The 22,068-nt window shown below is 33.9% G+C and overlaps 3 protein-coding genes across 6 annotated transcripts in view; 1 reads left to right on the top strand and 2 right to left on the bottom strand.

Annotated features, from left to right (window-relative positions):
- Positions 1–1,074: 1,074 nt before the first annotated feature.
- LOC136974201 (juvenile hormone acid O-methyltransferase-like) lies at positions 1,075–5,436 on the top strand. The gene is made up of 6 exons (XM_067269022.1): positions 1,075–1,108; positions 1,205–1,302; positions 3,125–3,416; positions 3,717–3,927; positions 3,991–4,144; positions 4,969–5,436. Exons 3-6 carry the CDS (start codon positions 3,130–3,132, stop codon positions 5,142–5,144), a joined length of 828 nt encoding a protein of 275 aa, XP_067125123.1. The 5' UTR covers positions 1,075–1,108; positions 1,205–1,302; positions 3,125–3,129; the 3' UTR covers positions 5,145–5,436.
- A 1,583-nt stretch (positions 5,437–7,019) lies between these two features.
- Positions 7,020–8,707, bottom strand: LOC136974208 (juvenile hormone acid O-methyltransferase-like). Its single transcript, XM_067269034.1, has 5 exons — positions 8,614–8,707; positions 8,071–8,363; positions 7,782–7,989; positions 7,558–7,711; positions 7,020–7,405 (listed from the first exon to the last, which is right to left on the bottom strand). The coding sequence occupies exons 2-5, from the start codon at positions 8,355–8,357 to the stop codon at positions 7,230–7,232; spliced, it is 825 nt and encodes a 274-aa protein (XP_067125135.1). The 5' UTR covers positions 8,358–8,363; positions 8,614–8,707; the 3' UTR covers positions 7,020–7,229.
- An 8,804-nt stretch (positions 8,708–17,511) lies between these two features.
- Positions 17,512–22,068, bottom strand: part of Ask1 (apoptotic signal-regulating kinase 1) — a 91,763-nt gene continuing 87,206 nt past the window's right edge. For all 4 annotated transcript variants that reach the window (XM_067268929.1, XM_067268926.1, XM_067268941.1 and 1 more), the window contains 6 exons: positions 21,618–21,798; positions 20,028–20,126; positions 19,898–19,959; positions 19,034–19,119; positions 18,891–18,967; positions 17,512–18,817 (listed from right to left, as the gene is read on the bottom strand). In XM_067268929.1, coding sequence (XP_067125030.1) covers positions 18,757–18,817; positions 18,891–18,967; positions 19,034–19,119; positions 19,898–19,959; positions 20,028–20,126; positions 21,618–21,798 — 566 coding nt within the window. In that variant the 3' untranslated portion in view covers positions 17,512–18,756. The remainder of the gene's footprint in view (positions 18,818–18,890; positions 18,968–19,033; positions 19,120–19,897; positions 19,960–20,027; positions 20,127–21,617; positions 21,799–22,068) is intronic.

Raw genomic sequence — 22,068 nt, 5'->3', positions numbered from 1 at the left:
ACAGCATCTATTACCATCAACAGCGTAATAGGTTTGTAAATTTTCTAAAAATAATTTCCCGAGCTGCTTTCGGATTTACATAAGCCACTACTTCCCTCGACAAAAGAATGAGGTAGTCCTACCGTACGATAGGACGATAGGACTACCTAACGCTACGACACGACGCTAATTTAAAATAATTATTTAGTGTTATTAAACATCCTATAAATACTTTAAAATTGTTTAATTTGTTTATTTACCTTCGCTGATAACATTCGTCATTGTTAAACGTGTCACGCCATTTTTTAACAATATTCCATGAGTCAGGGCGTGACGTGAACGTGTGGCGCAACGTGTTTTACTTGGAATTCAAACGTCAAACGTGTACTTCTGCTTGCCGTACAAGTTTATCGTTTGAACTTCGGCCTCAACCTCTCTAATAAGTCTTTTACTTACGCCTGTTGGTGGATCCTTTCTCAGATTAACTTTCTGTGATATGGCGGAAATGTATTTTAAGCCACTATTTTTTTTCTTTCTTTCGAATGTTCTTTTTCCACTTTTCTGCACATTTCCTTTTTCTTTTAGGTGCGAGTATTTCATACTTCAAAAAATTCATTTCCATTTTAGAATAAAATCGTAAAAACTCACTGCGTTATAAATTATTTGGAATAAGAAAATGACGTAAATGTAAAAGTAACGTTTTAGGCACCAAAAGTCGCGTGGCATGCACTTTCGCGCTTAAAACGTTTTTTTGCACATAAATTCATCTTCAAAATATAGCCACTCAGAGTGCCACTATCGTCACAATATTTTTTTGTAGAAGAGAACATTGCGTTTTAAAATTCATTTCTTCAATAAAACGTATTTCGAGAAAAATGGCAATTACAACTCTATGGCATTGCACGCTTCACTTATAAAGACGAACAATCGTGTTATGATGGCATTGTTGTAAGGCACACCTGTCTCGTTTCGTAAGAAATACTTGTGACGAATACCTGAGAAAGTTGTCCGAACTCACTATTTAAAGAAAATATACTTTTCCAGGTTACGTTCAAATAGGTTAAAATAATCATAACCGCTAGAGGGTGTTCGATGGTTCGTTTAGATAGCTATATTTCACCGTTGTTAAGCAAGTATCCATCAAGGCTGTTTTATCGAATATTTTTATTATGTCTATACTTTATTTTACATAATTAGATATTATAATTGTTTCCTTCACAAACAGATTTTATATTTTCATAATTAACATCACAACTTTTAAGTGTTCGAAGAGTGACGTAACGCATTAGTGCAGGCTCTCTTAGAACGGGAATTCCTGTAATTGTAAGTGCCTGTTTTGTTTCGTTTTTGTTACATTTGGGTATTGTTAGTTGTCAGGAGTCTTTCGATGCGTCTTTTATTAAAATTAGTATATAATTTTTCATTTTATCTAGGTGTATTGATCGTAAGGTTTAGATAATGTTGTGTCACTGCACTTGGCACTTTGCCAATATATTAATATATGTAGCGGTGTTATCTTGCCTCTGTTCGTATAGGATGGGTGGAAAGTAACTAGGCATTGAGAAATTGCTATAATTTCTACATTTCTTACGCAAACCTGGCAACTATTTTTCAGCCTGTACCTTATTAAATGGAATACGGATTTTTATTTTATTATTTAATCTGGACACCAGTTTCAAACCACCTGGGATCGTGATACAGATGGACGGCGTCACTTTTCTGTGTCCTTAACCAAATCTGTTGTCATTAGCTTCGAACGACAATTCCTGATTGTTTTCAGACGGATTATAACACGACTTCCGTTCGCCGTACTCCGCCATCTGAAGACGGCAACCACTGATTTCCACACCTCAGCGTGTGGAAATCCGGGCTCCCTCCTGAACAGAAAAGCAGTCGTCCATCATTTCTGCCGCAGTCATTGACACCACTGATGCGGGAAATATAAAGATTTATTGATATGTGTATCTTACATAGACATGTAAATCTTATTATGATTGCATTAATCTCACAAATATCATAGCGATTTTTCTACACCGAGTTACTTTTCACCCACCGTATATTATATCATTAAACATCTTAGGGAATTATTTTTATTCAGATTTCCGAAAATTTTATATTAATAAATGTTGGGAAATTTTTACACGAATTTATTGTTTTAGATATACAACAAATTTTATTTTAATTGATCGAATGAAATCAAGTACAAAGTTCTCAGAGATCAGGAATTTTGTACTTCATATCGGGCAGCCAGAAGGTAGAGATTGACCGTATAAGTCACCCGCCGGCCATTGGTACATTACCAGGTTTAAGCTGTATAAGAGTTATTTTCACCGTTTTCAACATTATTTTTGTTAAAGGTACTGGTATTTGATGTCTGAAAGGCTTTGACATTAAAATTTTTGAGAGTTTAAACTTTTATGTATCGTATTCGACGCTTAAATTTAGCATTATTTGGTGTGAAAACTTCTTTACTATTATTTATTTATGTACTGTACGTTTATTATAGTCTGTAGTAACAAAATCTTTTGTATGCTGGTCGTGTGAAACATGCTGATCCAGGAAGAGAGAATCGATGTTGTTTGGGTATGTTTCAATGATTTAACATAAACGGAAGTGCACACAAACTTATCCCAGAAATTCGGAAAGTCCGTTCCTATCAGTCCTATCAGACTTGGTTACCAAATTCGGGCGAATGGGTAATGTGCTGTACACGATGCACACCGTTTCCGGAAATCCACCATAAAGGACGAAACTGCAACGTGTAGGAAGAGGAAGTGGACTATGTAACCATCAAGCAGTGTCACGATCTCGGAAGGCTATGGAACAGGAAGATTTGATTATACTTCCGTGTATGTTAATCCACTCAAACATGCGCTAACCACACCAGTCGTCTTTTCTTGGGTCATCATGTTTCACGCGACTTGCAAACAAATTATTTTGTTTCCATTTCACAAAAATGGATCGAGACTTCAAAATCACCGCGTATTTTCTTTTATTTTTAGATAGTATAGAGAAATTTTAATAGAGGTTTCTTTTCTAAACGTCATTAGTAAGATTCTTAATAAATTTATGTTTTATTATCATATTTGATATAGTTTATTCGCATTATTTTGACTTATTTCATTTGCTATTGTTTTACTTTTAGAGACTATGGAAAAAGTAACCGACCATCATGAAAGTTCACACGAGAACTTTGCTCTTTCGTACGTGGATTCTGTTATAGATGCGCATTTCTCGGCCATGAAATGGTCTGAGCAGGACGTCATTTTGGAAATCGGCTGCGGTCGTGGAAGAACGACCAAAACTGTCCTCCTACCTAAATGTCCAAAGTTCAAGAAAATCGTTGCCATTGATATAAATCCTACTTCCATCGAGTATGCCAGAAAAACATATTTCGATGAAAAACTTGAATTTATGACGCAAGATATCCTCCAGAGGTAAGAAAGTTTGAAATTCATAAAACGTGGAACACCTGACATAGGCAATGTTTTAAACATTTAACACCTAAATAGTAGCCAGTTTCCCATAGGAAATTCACCCGGAGGCTTCAGGTTGTCATATCTTGCATTGCCAGATCGTACAACACTTTCTAAGTTGAAACAGAGATACTACGATTATTTCTGGTTTCCTTTTATGTATTGGGGTGATTGATGCAAAACTATTTTAAGATATCTCACCTGGCAAGAAATTTTATTAGTAAGCGATACGGATGCTCTGATATATCGTATGACTTTCAGATTGGATACGGAAGTTGGAAAATACTCGTATGATAAAGTTGTATCTTTCTACGCCTTACATCACATACCCGACTTCGAAAAATTGTTTTCCGTTGTATCTTCTGTTTTGAAGCCTGGAGGATATTTTCTATTCATTAGTATTGTTAAGAACCCGGCTTTTTCCATCTTGCGCGATTTGAGTACCAACGAAGAATGGACGAAGCACATAAAGGTATTACACATGTTTGTAATTATTTAATAGTTTTACAAGATGTAAATTAACTTTTGATTTCAGAAAGAAGATATTCTTGCCGTAATTCCACCGACAGAGAACTGGAAAGATGCAGAAAGCGAATTCAAAGAATTTGTTTCCAAGTTTGGTTTGCAAGTGACTAAAAGTCAATGTGACGATTTGAGTACATCTGTTTCCGATAAACAGCATTTCTTGGGTAAATTACTTTACTACTTCGGAAATACATAAGTAGATCTGTTTAAGATTTAAACCTGTTTAAGACTGAACGCTCTTTAAATGATAAACTCTACCCTATTTAAATGTTACAAACGTGAAGAAACCCCCTGCAAACGTCCACGCGGACAGTCCATTGTCTAACAACCAGTGTTCGTAGTTTTATCCACTCTGCCACTGGTCGATGCATAAAGGTATAATGTTAATCAACAAAGCAGAAACCTGTGACAGACTTCAACTTTTCTCACAGAGACATCGATCAAGATCTATGCCCTTAATTCTTCCATTACACATCAATAACAACTTGTAATTGATCTTTGTCATTATCTGTTTCCGCGCTAGACAGCTTTCCGGCTTCTAATGGCATTTAATGTAGGAAATCTTTCTACTCTGAGTTTGGCATTTAATCTTTCGTTTTGTAGTGTCCGTTTCAAATAGGTTTCAATGTATTATTTTATAGTGGTTTTTTCGTTGGCAATTATATCGCAAAAGATTCAGATATCGCCTCTTAACAATAAACTAAACTGAACACTGGTAGTTGATCGCGGGTTTCCCCCTCATTCGGTCGATGAGGGAGAAGTTTTGGGATTTTTTTCACGTATTTAAACGCTTAAATAGGGGCCAGTTTTCCATAGAAAGCTCTGGCGCAAGGAACCTTCTCCTTGGCACAGTGCCCTTATGTTACGTTGCCTTATCCCAGTTGAAAAGGAAGAAAATTAAGGGATATGTGTAGTTTTTTTCTTTCTAGTGCATTTATATAATTTTTAATTTTAATTAAAAGAAAATATACTTTATTTGTTATTTTAGATTCACTTTTGACGATATTGCCCAAAGCGACTACAAAAAACTTGGATCCAGATGCGAAAAATTGCCTTTGGAATCAGGCTGAACAAACAGTTCTCAAATATTGCCCCCGAGATGAAAAGGGTGGCATGTTATTTACTTATAAAGTTATGCAAATATCGGGAATGAAAGACATTTAATGAATAAAAACGACTTTAATCATTTTAGAATAAATTCTAGAATTGGTTAAATATGAAAACGCACTTGAATAATCACTAGAATAAAGCAAAAGCATTGTCAAGCTTATATTGCCAGCCACAATTATATTTAGATTGGAGCTGACCGCAGCGTGGTTCATCAACGTGATTTAAATAATCCGAGAGAACCCAAAAAATTGTTTGTCGTATTTTTTTATCCCGATATTTTACTTAAAAACTGCTGTTATGTATATTCTGTATTTTATTTTTAATAAAAATATTTTTAAATAAAAAAGTTTCGAAAGATTTCCACTTTTTAAAATAAACCAACAATTATTTTATTGTGACACGGTTACAATGCCTGGCTGCGATTTTTAATCATATTTTTTAAAGTTTTTTAATTTAAAATATATTCTTTCAATTTTAGTAGTGTTTTGACCCTGTATATCATATGTTCCCGTTAACAATAGAGTCGTGCCGGTCATCTATCTAACTCTGTTCTGGAGAAAATTTTGAATTGAAGTAATGTGACTTTCGGTTTGAGCCGGAAGTGTATATATTGTTAATTTGGCCCTCCTATCCCTAATATTTCCATATCTGATCTCCACTTTCACTTATCTAACTGAGTTCTCGAGATTAAGGAAGGACAGACACACAGTTGGAATTTGTAAGTCTACAATTTTTTTTTCAAATTGCAGCCCAATATTTAATACATCTTCGTATTTAATACTTTACGGTAAATCAGTACAGCTGTCTGTCCGGAAAATGGCTGGCTCCGACTCTCACCATTCGATTCTTCCCTCAGTGAAGTTTGCCATAAGTATGATCAGACGTGGGCAAAGAACCTTCCATTGTTCCCATTGGGGTGAAATAATCAAAAAATAAAAAAAAATCATTTTAAAAGCGAATCACTAAACATAAGTACAACAAATAATTCATTACATTACATAAATAATTAGCCAAAATATCTTTCATTGTCTGGAACATATAATCTTGTAATTGGATAAAAGAGTATAATTCAGTAATAACACAAGAAGTCTTGTTTGAAGGTTATAGCACTACATGTGAATCCCATAGAAGCTTTACGAATATGCATATATAAAATATTCGGTACGGTGCGATTCTGATTTACGCAGGTTCTACTGTACATTATACAGGGTGGTTATAATTGAAGTTGCCCTACTCAGACCTGTCTAGAGCCCATTCTCGTGGACGTATTTTGATGAAACTTGGTATATATGTTATATGAACCATGGGGAAAAGAAAAATGCAAAAACAATATTTAGTTCGAATTTTTACCACTAGGTGAAAAAATGGCGAATTAAGAACAAGAAAAACAAAACGAAAACACGCAAAAGGTTTTTATTCACAACATTTGTTCAATGTGCAATCCATTTGCATCAATTATTGTACACGTGTATTACATGCGTACAATAAACGCGAATTACGATAATTCGATTTACATTATTCATTTCTGCAGTAAAATAGTTTTTTATTTCAACTTTTATGTTTTATTTTCAAACAATTTTTACACACGGTTATGAAAAAAAAATGTTTACATTTATATGGAGAAAGATGCCCAGTCACAGCAGCAGAGAGAAGAGTTTTCTGGAAAACTACATTCGGATCGTGAATTTGTCGCACGTGATGGTACAGTACGTAGAAGACAACTTGTCACTAAAAGTCCGTCAAAACAAGTTAATTTCATATTAATATGAATATATTTTTGAAGCATCCTGGGAATTCTGTTTTGGTCGATTGGATCGATGGAACGAAGCACAGCAACACAAGGACAATCTGCCAGGGCGAGTAGATTTTATAGGAAAATGGAACTAAAACCAATTATTCTTGACTAGTTCCTATTATTCGTATTTTTAAAATGATTTGAGCTAGTTATTCGCAACAATTTTACACAATTAGTAAATGAAATATTCAATTCCCTGGCGTTAACTCTTAAAAAACAATGTTAAAGTTGTATTACTTTTAATTACAAAACAAATAATCTTCCATCTGTTTTGCTTTAGTGATTCAATTTTAATATATCCTGTCGCCGAACCCATTCTAAACAAGTAGAGATTATAAATGTAATTATGTTTCCTTTTTTCCCGAGACCTGTAAAACTTCAAATGAAACGGAAATTTCGCCATTTTCTTCTTGAGTAGAATGTTTGAAAACTGTGGGTTGCGCCTGTTTCCAAAGGTAATCTTTGACCTCTGGTTCCAAGTTTTCGAAGATTGTTCTAGGAAACAGCGCTAATGTCATATCTAAAAGAGAAAATAAATTGAGAAAATTTTAAGTTTAATTTAACTTCTCGAACCCAGGACGAACTTATATTCTATAATTTAATCTAGTATTAAAAGATGTAATATTTGAATAATTTTTTTCTTTTATTAAGAACAATAAGAAAAAGGTTTACCCAGACAATGTTTCTTGTTTGGATATGACGACTTTAAAGTATGGCACTTAATATTTGTCACTCGCAAATCAAACTTGGAAACAAAATTTTTAAATTCAGTTTCTACGTCCTCCCAAAATACAGTCGGTGGCAACAAGGCGAGCAAGTCTTCGGCCTGCAATTAAATATTATTTTTGAATAGAATTTAAGTCATGTTACAATAATTTAAATGGAAATCTCGATACCTTTATGTGTTTTGTCCATTCTTTATCGGTACTCAAGTCGCGAATTATCGAGAATATTCGAAAGTTAGAAATTATAATGAAAAAGAAGTGTCCTCCGGGCTTCAAAAGCGAAGATATAACACTAAAGAGTTTTTCGTAATCGGGTATAAGATGAAACGCGTGGAAGGATACAACTTTATCGTATTTTCCGACTTCTTCGGGGTCCAGTCTGCAAACAAATCATATATACAATTGTTGATTCTGTCCAATTCCATTGTTTCTTCTGTAACGTAAAACAAAGTTAACTTACTTTTCCAGGATATTCTGTGTCTTATATTCAATTTTCTCGTGGAAATAAGTCTTTCCGGCATACTCGATGTAATTAGGATCTATGTCGATGGCAACGATTTTCTTTAATTTTGGACATTTTGGTAAGAGAATGTTTTTGGTGATTCTACCCGGACCGCACCCAATATCCAGAATAACATCTTCGTCGGACCATTCCATGCTGGGAAAGTGCGAATCTAAAGCTGATTGCGTGTAAGGATAGTGCTTAATCCCACACAATGTATCGTAATCTTTGGCTGTTCCTTCCATATTTATCTGAAAGTAAAAACAGAGTTATATCGAAACGTACCGGAATGGATAAGGCATGAAAAATTATTGAACGGGACTCGAACCCGTGTCCTCCTTAATCGGACTGACGAAATAAGACCACGCAATATTCAGGCGATCCGCCTACACTCCGGGTGTTTTCCACGATAAGTGTCAATTAGAAACCAACTACTATTTAGGTGTTATACAAGTGAACTAAATTGTTAAAACATTAATTAAGAATTTATTATTTTTTTACCTTCAAACGGGACGTGGTCTTCTCGGCCTACTGGAGATTCGGAATTGCCTTTTCCGTAACTCTGTTACTTGGTGGGTGTGCGCGAAAATACGACGACAGATAATAAACAAACCATTAACACATTGATAGTAGGTCATTGAATTGATCTTATCTCGAATGTGATAAAGAAAACGATATTGCCGTTGTAGGATCTTTACACATTGATCACAGTTAAACAAATTAAATTATTAAAACATTTACACAGTAAAATATGTTAGTTTAAAATCTGTAGTTTCTACACAACAGAGCGAAAATGCCTTCATTAAGATATTAATTTCCTTTTTGTTTGAGATTATAATCTTGCAGTGAGGATTTCTGGAGTACTTGAGATGATAGATTGATAAAGAAATTCAATGGCAATTGATATTTTAATCAAACTTGTTTGTTGCCCTTAGAAACACGGGTATGTGAAAATTGCGCTTACTTGTTAATAAAATAATTAATCGATCTGTTAATACGAAGAAAATGTATATTAACTTCACTCTATATGGACACACATTAAAATATCGATCAAATTTTAATCAATTTTATACACTGATTAATTGTGTACTAATCATTAATCGTACTAATTGGCTCCTCCACTAATTAATCTTTCAGTGACAATTAATTCTCTATTCATCAGAGTAATCAGTGAATAATCATTCCATCAGAAGGAGAAATTTAATCATTTTTTATTTGAAAAGTAATAAACATTAAAAGAAGTTATGTTTAAAGAAATTATGTCTTTATCCCGAATTATAGTCATTGATGATCATGCCAACACACATCAGTACTGCTAGAAATCAGATTTTGTATCTGTTTTCAGTCTGAATTTCTATTCAAATTGAAATCTTCTACGATGATATCATTAAAATTAGAGAGAGATATTATTTAACTTCTACGCTTCAATCTTATTATTAGCTAAATATCGCACCTGACTGATTAACAATGGGAAAATGTAACTGACAGATGTGCCTACTTGCTCAGAATGACATCGACATAGAATCATCAAAAATGTACTAACAAAGGTAACGAAACCTTCTCTTGGATCAATGTCAAGAAACTTAGAGATAATACAATAATAATTATCAGTGTAAACTAAATTATTATAAAATTATCACAAAACATTTGTATAGGTCTTATCAAAGGAACTCTCAATTAGGCACTGGACAAGATCCAAACGTTTCGGTATCAAATCGAATGGTTGACAATCTTAGTAATTACGGATAAATTAGGATATTCATATCGGTCACCCGATAATAGAAGGCCACCTGTTGGAGGCATTGCGGTAACGAAGAAAGGGCATTTTTAATTTAAGAATCCTGTTTAGCTGATAAACATAGAGGTTACTTATGTGCCATTTGCATCAGTTTCACGTTAAAACCAATCGCGCAATTCTCTTATTCGATCTTACTCAGCATCTTACATATCAAGCAAATTGGCCTGCTAGAATGCAACCGCACGGCAACCGAGACAAATAATTCCCGAAGGAACTACGCGAAAATACAATACAGCTTGGGAACACTTCTCAGATGTAGTACTGGTGCATCTTTGGAGGCAATGTCTTGTGAAGAGTTGAATATACGGGTTTGGTTCATTTTTAACTTTTTATTTGTACAGAGAGGGTCTACAATTCTGGGGAACCCTTTCATTAAGAGTTCACACTTTCACAGGTGTAAAGCCGAACAATAACGACCCGCTTGAATAAATTTTCGGTTAATAACATTAGAGCTGCTTACCTACGTCAGAAGATATTATACACCATACAGTTTGATTCTTCACTTAAAGCGTGCTGACAACAACCATCGTGGGTTTAAACCATTCCGAGTGTTTCGACAGAACAGGTCGACCCGAGATTTCTTGCAAGTTCATTTGTCGATTTTGACTAGGTATTTCCCGCAACTTTTCTACCTCGACAACATTCGGGCGCTCCCCTATATTTTCCTTCTTTTAGTTCAAAGTTTTCCGAATGAAATTTTCGAAGTTTAGGCCGATGTAGTAAGCACAAAATTCTAAGGAGTGGGAAAATTGTAGGGTTTTAGAAGAACCCTACAATTTCCGCACTTCTTACTAATGAAAAAAGACATCATCGAGAGAAAATAGTGCCTCGGCAGAAACAACTCAAAAGGTTAGAAATGTACAAAGCCTTCGGGAGAAGGACGGTAGTTAACATGGAGGAGACAGACTCTATTTCGTCAGGCTGGAGAGCGTTAGTATAGAACAGTCGTGAACGATGCTTAAAGGCTTCTTCTTCCAATAGTGAGACTAGTAATATCTGTCACGTCTTTCTTGATTATGCACAATTAACAAAGACCGAGACTAAAACAGTTCTCTTTATTTCAGCTATGCCTTTCGAATTAGTAATTCTCCAATTCCTCTTCGGGCTCACCGCTTCGGTGTCTAAAATTGTTGTCTACAACATAACTGACAAAAGGTTAATTCGTCTTGATATGCCTTTGTTGTCCACAATGATGCATATAGTGCACAATTTGTACACATTCTAATGCTATATTTACTACACAGGGCCGGCGCGAGGGAGGTTCAGCGCGTTCGCCGGAACCCGGCCCCGCGGTGTACAAAAACTCATCAGACATTTTGCAGGACCCTCTGTATAGTAGATTGAATATTCGAGTGTGTGTGGAAAATGCAATCGCATAATCCACTAATCGATGACAACTTGCTGCACACTGACACGAGTGCAAGATTTTCATTGCATTGAAATATTTCGTTGCAGCGTATTACAGACGTTGACATTAGCGAGGTTGAGGCCGAAGTTTTAAACGCGAAAACGTGTACGTCGGACGTTGAGGGCCGCTTTCCTGTAAGCCTAGAAGTTTGACAATGGCGTTTGGAATGTCGAGCACGATTCCACTGACTTTCTGAATATCATGTCAAACTTCTAGGCTTACAGGAAAGCGGCGCCGAACGTCCGACGTACACGTTTTCGCGTTTAAAACTTCGGCCTCAACCTCGCTTTTAAATGTTGTCATCAAACGTTGGCACGACTGCAACACGGGTGCGGAGGACATTAAGTGTTAAGGTAATTACCTAATTAGAAAACGCCAATTTTGATTAACTTTTAACAGAATTATAATACCGTAAACAGATGGAAAACATTTTTTTAGTAGCGATGATTCAGTTTGAAGGCGTGACAAAAATCAAAGTTCAGTGTATGTCCATAAAGTCTTTATATCCTGGAAGCTAAAATTTAAAGGTAAACATTTTTTATTTTTATTTTTACTTTTTATTTAGTCTAGTATGTAGTAATAAATAATATTTAAAAACAATTTTCACACGTAGTCTTATTTTGGGCGTGAATATCTTAAATAAAGGCGCATCTGGCTATCCCATTGTTACCGTCTTCAACGTTGGACTAATCAAAAATTATCGTCGGTCGTCGATAAGCCAAGACCGATTTACAACTCTGTCTATTTTTTCAATAGAAAGCGAAGTAGCAAACTTAATCAATTTTGAAGACGTAATCAAAGATTTTGCGGCGAAAATAGCCAGAAAAATCATGTAATATTCATTTTACAAAAATATATGTAACATCCTTTGTACTTATAATTAATAATTTCTTATTGTGAAATTTAAGTATAGGATTTGAATGTATTCCGGTCCCGCACAATTTTTGAACCGGGCCCCGCAAAAGGTCACGCCGGCCCTGTTACTACATATCAGTCTCTTGCACTTACTGCCAGGTTTTCCTTGTCTACTTTTGTTGGGAAAATGCGACGCTTCTTTCGTTTCCGACCATTATTAACTCCTTATTACCTGTGTATCGCCATCGGACGAAGATTTACAAAAATATTTCTAAAGTATCGTCACCAGGGGGTAGCTTTTCTCATCTACATTTTACCAGCGCCTATTTCGTTGTAGATAAAAGCCGAAACGACCCCAAGAAGGTATGATGGGAGAATAGAAGACGTCCGCATATCACCAGTAACTGCTTTTTAAAAATGTTTATATTTTTAATCACTTTATATTTGTGTTTTTTAAAGGAATGTTTGGCGGCCAGTAGCCTCAAAGGAAAGGTCAGTCGCCAAAAATGTAATGTCCAGAACACAATAAATGGTGGTTCCTTATTTTAGGAAGGACTTTGTCTTCAAATAATTAATCCTTATTACCTCTTAGAAATATTTTAACAAGTTGAAACCAAAGTTTACATTACAATACATTTACTAGTAAATGTTACTAGTCTCGATCGGCTGAGTGTAATACGTAACTAAAGTCAATCGTTTGTGTAATATCTTATTCAAAAACATTTTCTCTTTAAGTAAAACCTACATTTGTTATATTTAGCGAGATACGATGCAATACAACCGCTGTACTAAAACCGCATCCTGATCTAACATTTCTCGCATTTACATTAGGTCATTCGTTAGATAAGATCAAAACGTGTATTCGAGTCACACGAAATGGTAGTTTGTGCATTGTCTGCTTTCTACGACCGGTCCTCTGATCACTAGAAATATTTGGGATTACAATGATGTATTGCGATTGTAAGAAGTCTGCCAAAAGAAAAAAAAATGGAAATATCTGTCAAAGTTACATCCTTTGTACCAAACAGCTATAGAGATGTTTATGTGGGATAACATAATACTAACTAGTCAAGAAGTAACAGACAATTTGGTGTGTATCGAATAGATCCGAATGCTCCCCAACAAAAATACTCATAAAATTTATTTTAATTACGTATTATATTTTTGTATCTTTTCAATTCAGTTTCTTTAAAAGGAAGAGGCTTTATTTTCCTAGCGACTACGAAGGAGAGGAAAAAATGGCCGATGGTATTCAAATAATTTTTGTAGCCGGACTTGCCCTTTTATTTATTTCAACGATTCCATTTGTTACTGTAGTTAACTTATTTCTGTATCCTACTTTAGAAGAAATGACTAATTCCGAGTTTGAACTGGCATTCTGTAATCTGAATATCACATTAGCATGCATTTATGCAAACGGACAATTAGATTGTTGTATACTTGTTATAGGTGGCGTGGTGGCGTCAAAGAAATTCAAGAATTTATCTGATGCAGTCGACGAGTTAAAAAAAGAGGAAAGTTTTCTAAAGAATAAAATTGAACGATTGATTGGGATTCATGGGGATTTATGGACTTATATTCAAGAAGTGAACTTAGTTTTTGAAATATGCTTTCCCGCTCTGTATTGTTATGCAGTGTCTCAGACGAGTTTCTTCTTCTGCGCAGTTGTTTTCTTTGGACTCGATGGTGTAATGCGTCTTGCACTTTCTATTACTTTGACACTTCTGGTTGTAATTATGTTTGTATCTTTTCAATTGTCTCGTTTCACATCTTTGGTAAGTTAAATCTTAACCTATCGTGTGTTATTCAGTAAATATTCTAATTTATAAGTGGATTAACGTGATAAACGACTGAAAAGATGTTTCCAACATAATTAACAAGTGCCCAATTTCCCGTAATGAAAAAAAAAAATGTTTATCACGTTATACAATAGATAATTATTTTAATTCTTTAAGATTACGGAAATTTCATTGAAATCCATAAATTGTGTTCTGTTAGATACCAAAATGAAGGTAATAGAAATACATTCAAATTCTTCCTATCGGTCTGTAAATTTATTATTATTAAACTTTCTTTTTCTTTTTTAAAGATGCTGAACTTTATGAAAAGATTTGGTAAGACTCCATTTGGAGTAAGCATCGGCGGATTGTTTTATATTAAAAAGGACTTCTTCATTCGAGTAAGTTCCTTCAATATATTCTGTTGGACTTTAATAAACTTGTAAGAACATCATTTATAATTGCCTTTATAGTTTACAAATGTATTTTATTGGAAGAATCGTAGTAAATAGATAATTTTACAGATTCTGAGTGCCATATACTCGTCACTGTCTGTATTGATTGCAAAGAAACCACCTTCTTGTAAAGTGGAGATACACATCTAATTCAATAAAGCTATTGAATTAAATTGCCTTACAGGCTGACTTGTATCACGTCTTGCCTTTTTTTTTTATCGCGTTTTTAATTAAGATTTTACCGTAGCTCTAAAGTACAGCAAATGCGAATTAACTTAAAAGCATCCCATTCGACTGAAAATTGATGCTATTAAATTTTGGTTGTGAAGGTCCAGAGGATGGAGAGATTGGGAGTGGTAACGTGTCGTATCTCGCAATGAATCGATTTAATAAAGATTTTACTTGTTGTTAGCAATTACCAGTGTTTTATAAAACTCATTTCTACCCTTAAAATTAAGTCTTTAATTATTTTATAATTAAAAACATACGAAATTTTGTTATAAAATTTTTATAACAGATGGCGCCACATACAACTTTTGTTGTTTATTTTGATTAATAAATAATACAAATATTATTTTCAAAATAAAATTTCATAAAAGCGGAAAAAGTTATGCAACTCGTTGTTAAATGTTTTTAATAATAATGATTTTGAGAGGAAAATAGTTTTTTTTTTTACTTCTAATAAATATCAAATAAATAAATAAAATTTATTATACAATAGGAACGAAAATTTGTTCTTTTGCCTCAGGTGAAACTGCACGCTTCTCTCGAATAATTATTTGAAATTTAATGAAATACACCAAAAAAAGCAAAACAAATTAATTGTAATAAATTATCAAAATAAACCAGCAACGAGTTGCTAAACTTTCCTGGCAACATTTAAAATTTTGGTGGCGTCATCTGTTGTCACATAATAAAAAAAGACTTTTCATATTTTTTACTATTATAAAACGGCTAAAAGCTTGAGGGTAGGGATGGGTTTCATAAAAAAATTGTAAACGCTAATAACGAGTAAAATCGTCACTAACAGTCCGACCCTACGGAAGATAGACGCGACCCCCTTTATTTCCCACCCTCTCGACCAAAACCACCAAAATTTAATAGCATCGATTCCCCTAATAAATAAACCTCTCTGCAAAAGTCCAGAGATTTATGACAAAAAACACGGGAGTTATTAAACTTTAAACAAGGTAAACAAATTCGTTTCCCCCAAACACACTAACATCCATACACACACAAATCCCCCCACCCGAAATTTTTACATTTCTCGATGTCTCAAGATGTCCTGAGTCCAAAAATGTTAAAATTTGGGGGGTCATTTTATCCCCGCTGGTAATTTTATCGTAAATAATTGAGGTAAATTGGTGTACAGTGTTATTTATTTTTTAACTCCAAATATTTTTTATAGTCTTATGTAAGAAGTTTCGTTCCCAATGATTATATCTCCTTCCTTCCTACATTTTTTTAAGATTAGGAAGAGCAAATCATTAATTACATCCTCTGTTTCCTTTTTTTTAAAAAAAACTTATTTTTTGTAAGAGGAGAATTTAATTTAGAAGTAGAATCGAAGATAGGAGCATCATGAAGGCACTGGCAGTACTGTTTCTTTTGGCCTTGTCTTTGGGGTTCGAGGATTTCACGAAGAAGAATACGTACAGGCTGTAAGGTTATTTCTTCGTTTCCATTCCAAAACAACACGAAATTAAATCCATTCTTAACTTACTTTCAGCCATTCCAGAAAACTACTCCCTTCGTTTCCTGGAATGCACCATTAATGGCAGTCCAGAAGTCTTCAAGAAAGTAAGTACCGTCGACACACTTCCACGGGAAAATACGTCAAATGTTTTCTTACACGTATATTGTTTCAGGCCGCCGACATGATTTACACTTGCGTGGATCTTGCCTTCGAAATCGATGGTAAATCGGACGCCATCTTGAGATTTCTTTGCGAGGAGCAAGTCTATCGTGGAGTAAGTTCTGCTTTAAATGCGTCGTTGTAGTTTTCTGCGCTGTTCTATCGATTAATTTTAACAGCGGTTAGTAATTTTCTTACATGTTAAATCGAGTTAAATTTTGTATTTAAAGCTACGCGCAGCTAGTGTAAATCGTGAGAAAACACGGAAAAAAAGTATTATTTCGTACAATATAGTTTTATATTATTATAAAATACAGTAACGCTAATTAGTATTAAATGTAATGTGTTACCTCGGTTTTAGTTTTTCTTTGTACTGTACGTGCTGTAAAACACTAACACGTAGTATAATCGGAGCCTCCAAATTATCTGTTGTTCATTGTCTGTACAGATCATAAATGACGAATCATTGTTTTCTTGGGGGAGTCGAAAGAAGCCATCGGGCTTAGTGCCGATTTCACTAGTTTCGGCAGATCTTTGGTCCGGGTTCCATTCCTGTGTTGCAAAATATATCAGAAAAAAGGTCACTCGGGCCAATTTCGTATGTATGAAGGTCAGGCGCGTGTTCCAGGTGAAGTTATGGTGGAAGTGCATATCCAAGATCCTCAGGTTCTGGAGTTGGTACCTGTGGTTAGAATCAAAACAAGGGGAGGACGGTGACTCCGGGGCTTTTTTGTGCCCAGAAATGGAGGCTCCACGTTGAAGCCCGGTGTTCCATAGAGTCGAGAGGCTTTTCTACTCTGGTTGCTGCAGTCTGTTGATGAGGGCTCGTCGTTATTAAGGTCTTCTACGTATAGAATCCCGTTACATTCGGCGGGATGTTCCACAGATCGGGCATATATCAAGTAGAGAGTATCGGAGCTGCGACGCTACCCCATGCTTACCTTGCGCAATATTACGCGAATGTCGTCAGATTCGCGTAATATTGATATCTATTTGAATCGTAGCGCGTCCCGAGTATACAAAAACTCGAAGTGGTTTCACTCGTAGTGTATCTTTGGGATAACATTAGCCCAAAGTTATTTCCAATGGCATTTTTCTTCTAGTGTTCGAATAGTATGGGGTGTAAAATCCCAATAGAAAACCGAGCTATGGTAAAATACAGCCCAATGAGGCTGCGAGCACGTTGTGAGTCAAATGACCCGATTCGGTTCGATCCGAACTCCGTTTATTATTGAAAAAATGAGACAGAATAAAGAAACAAAGCCGTTTATTTTGTTATTTCGGGTTTACACGCGCATCATTTTGATTCAAAATACAAGAGATATTAGTTATCTGTACACTAGGCATTAGTATAATTCGCGATAATTGTCCCGGTAACGGTTCTTCGTAGAAAATATAAATGGGAATCGGTTAAGTAGCACACTTTTAAGCCAATTGCATCGTTTGTTGCATAGAACGTTGGGCCAACCGACACGTTATCTACAATCCCCAAATTTCGACTACGGGCGTGTGTATATTGTGTAGGAGACAGCCGACTTTTAGCGCAGACGACAAAATTTCGTTACGTTCTTAAGACGAATTTTCAAGTGTCGCAGCTTCACGAGACAGTGAGTCCAAATCGCCAATTTTCTCCAGAAATCTCTTAGGCAAAGTACGGAAATACTTTTTAATGAATTTTAAGTCATTGTTTATGTATTTGTACTTAAGATTTCTTGACATTTTCGACAAAAAAAAAATTGCATTCTTTAAATATCTGTCTCGAATTGTAGAAGAAAACGGGGCAAAATTTTATTTCTGTGCACAAATTTACTAAAATTATAAGTTATAAAACAGGATGCATGTTGAAAAATTAGGTTTTGTTGTGTTTGTTTCCTCTTAATTAATTAATACTACTATTCCAAGAAATGTAAAACATAAAATGATCTTGTTTGTGTTCTTAAATTGAATTTTTACAGTTAAAAATGGATTACTTGTGGAAATTTGCCTCGTTTTCTCTCCACTCCAACAGTTTGGGCATCATTTTGCATCCGGCAAAGTAGTTAGCAAGAGAAAAAAACCGTGAACTCCTTTTGTACTCGTCTAATCGCTTGCATATATTATTTGAGCTTACAAACTCCAATTTGTGTGGGAAGAATGTGTTAATCGTTAAGGATTTTCAAACTTTTCTGGCAGTAGTTCCTTTGGTATTTCAATCTGGAGATCTTGCCAAGCGATTAAACTCTATTAAAACAAAAGGTGTCATTGTGTGGTGCGGAATCTGTTTTTAAAATTTACATCCGGGAAAACGCACACTCTTTGGATATATAATGTTTCCTTTCGGATTATCTGCGGAAAATAGTCTGTCCCGTAGAAATGTAATGAGCAAACGAACGTGGAGCTGCCTCGCTGTCCTTTTTTTTACATTTTTTGGAAAAGGGTTAATTAATTTTTTCTATATGTGTCACTCTTTATCGTTAGCAATAGTAGTAAGGCAAAATTACAAAGGCAGCATCGTGCTAGGTCTTTCCTTCGCGATGATTAGAAATGGCTTTCCATACCCTCAGTTCCATCCCACCTCTGAAACCAAAGAAATTCCTCTCAGTAAACAAACAATACTTAATATTCTAAACATTTAAAAATAAATACATACTTCAAGCCCAATCTCCTTAAATCTTCTCTACTCATTAAGTTCAGAACATCGTCTTTTGTGTAATCTTCTTCTATGAACTGTAACCGAGAACGTAATTGGTCAGAGTTGTTGTTTATTCGTTTCTAAATAAAATAGAAACTAACCTTTTTAATACTGTCTTCGTCTAAAGATAAGCTGCGTAACCAGTCTGTCAGTTCCTCGTCTCCGGAATTTTCCCCACTCACGGTGACTGAAATTAGAAAAGCGTGCATTTAAATACATAATTATGCTAAATGTTACTTATTTGAATTAATTCAATATGAATAATTTATGTTCAAGGATAATGAAATAATATGAACTTCAGAGTATGCTTATGTACAGTACAATATGTAAAAGTCTATGAGGATCACACACCAATCTTATATCGAGTCATCTACCAACTAACAATTATGTTTATTTTGTATTTGTAAATAGTTTGTCATTATTTAACCTAGAAAAATCTATGCTAGATAATTGTTAATGAATGGTAATTCAAAAACAAAACCTAAATACTGTAATGCTTGGATTTTGAGAGACAAATCCTATTTCTGTAAATTTACATGTGATTTGCGAGATGTAATGGACTCGCACATTCTTTAGAATCTCCTCAAACTTCTGACAGGAATACTTGTATCATGTTTTCACCCACTAATATATTATCAGTGTTATAACTGATAGATTGAGATGTTATTGAAACAATTCAGAATTTTTGCATTATTTACTTCAGATGGTGATGTTACTCTTTATTTTTAAGACTAAATTTATCAGTTGAATCGTTGTTATAAATTCTCAAAATTATTCAGTTAATCAGGCTTAAAGAAAAACAAAGCATTTTAATTTCTGTTAATATTTACATTTCTGAATGTATTAAGGAAGATCATATTGTTAATACAATGAATTTAATAATTTATACGATAATTTCTTTACTAGTTTTTATACAATAATGAAAATTCAACTTGATATTTACAAGAAAGAGAAAAAATTATTACCCGAAGGTATTAATTGCCTATCAGCGAGACAAGCTGCCGTATCAACTTCATTAGGATATATCCTATAAAGAAGAAAACAATTAAATTTCTTTGCATGTTAATTAGTGAAGAAATAATATAGAATGCGTACCTCTTCTGTAATAACATCATTTGATTTTTTTTGTCATTTAAAGTATGTTTTAACAAATCTTGATAAGCTACTTGACTCTCAACTAATTCTTGCATCAATCTGTCAAAAAATAAAAACAAAAACAGAAAGGAATTGAAATTTATATATATCATCATCAAAATGTTTGCAAACTTACTACAAACTATTTAATAATGAAACTGGATGTATATATTTAAGGATTTTAAAATTATTTTAAATTAAATTAAGCATTTTAAAATAAAGTACATTTTTTAAATGCAGATAAAAATAATACTGCTACTAGATACTGCATTTCTGTAAAGTCTGAACTTAATTTCTATATTTATGTAACATCAGTGCCAAATACTGATAATAAAAAGGCAGATATTTACATAATTATAAGATTGCTCCTTCCTATAGAACTGTGTGTCTTAGGCAATGCAATTTCCAGAATAGAATAAACTACCCATTGTCAAACTAAGCTAGGGAATAGTATCACATATTTTTATCCATTGTCATCTTATACAATAGAGTATAAATTCTTATAATCTGTGAACATATGTTAATATGATAATGATAAAAAAAAAGTTTAAATAAAGTAAGAAGTGATTATTAACTTCGATTTTTTCCATTTCTCTGTCTTGAGTTTCTTTGAAGTCGGGCAAAAAAGAGTAAAATTCTCTTTTAAACTAATTATTACTGTAGATAGATAGACAGATAGATATCTATAAATATTTTTGTGTATTGGTATCAGTCCATTTTAATCCATAATCTATCAATTTAAATATTTATTTATTTATTTGTTTTATAAATATAATCGAAAATGTCACCGGACAATTGATTATATCATTCCATTTGCATGAAACAAAATTTTAATTAAACTTTTTTTAGTATGGCTAATTTAATACTTAAATTACTAAGTCCTTGGCTATCATATTCATTTTTATTGTTGAAAGAGAACTATTATTTCTAACAAATTTCGAATCAAAATATCTTACTTAAATACAATTTTAGCTATATTTTCTATAAAAAATATAATTATAATTAAAAGGACGTTAAAAGAAGACACAAAGATTTTGTGATTGCTTCTGTGAATTTAATATTGTAAAGTATATTTTCTATGTTTTTATATATATTTATAAATACATACACAACACAGTCATGCTTTAATTTACACTCAAAGCCTGTTTTTGTGCGATTTTTTATTTGTGCAATTTTTTTTGTACAGTATATGAATTTCAATCAAATTGGTATACCACACAAAAACAGGTTTGAGTGTAATGCCATCATTTGTTTGTCTGTAAAATTGACACGTCATCAAGTATGAGATTAAACTGAAAAATTATATATAATAAGATGGTCTATATACAAGTCTGTGCTTGAGAGTTTGAAAGTCACAAAGTAATGACATGTAGCAGTTTTGTGAGATGATTTATCCCAAAGGTTTTCTATTTGTTGTTTATGAGGAGGATTCATTTAGGAGTTTACTATATGAAGGTTCAACTGTAAGAGTTAGTGTATGAATGAGTATGTGTGAGAGCACACACCCTCACAAACTTAAAAATTTATTTTCACATAAACTTATATACATACTTCATATTTTCTTCTTCAAGAATGCTTAATTGCTGTTGCAGTTGTACATATCTGGAACAATTAAATGCTTGAGCTCCATGCTGAGATCTTACAGAATTAATAGTAGAGGAAACTCCTGAAGTAGAACCTTCCTCGTGTTCCGGATCGTCATGTTCGTGATCGTCAAAATCCTGACCTAATTCTACAGAAAAAATGCATCTATTGAATAATATGTTGCAATAAAATGAATTTTTACTATATTTCCATGCAAATAAGAGTGAAAATAGAGTGCTCTTATGTGAAAATCATTTGTTTTCGTGTTTTTGAAATGTGTCCTGCTTCACTTGTAAGTGCATACCTCGCAAAAAAACCATGCTCGTGTATTCTAGACTGTTTTGGCTTTGATTGCAGCACTGCTGTGTCAACATAAATGTATTGATATAGTAACTATTCAGTGACATCTCTGTGGTAA

Source organism: Centruroides vittatus, unplaced genomic scaffold, assembly GCF_030686945.1.
Source record: "Centruroides vittatus isolate TY-2023 unplaced genomic scaffold, ASM3068694v2 contig_1078, whole genome shotgun sequence".
Lineage (NCBI taxonomy): Eukaryota > Metazoa > Arthropoda > Arachnida > Scorpiones > Buthidae > Centruroides > Centruroides vittatus.
Note: the sequence above shows the minus strand (reverse complement) of the source record. Positions and strands in the feature narration are given on the sequence as shown.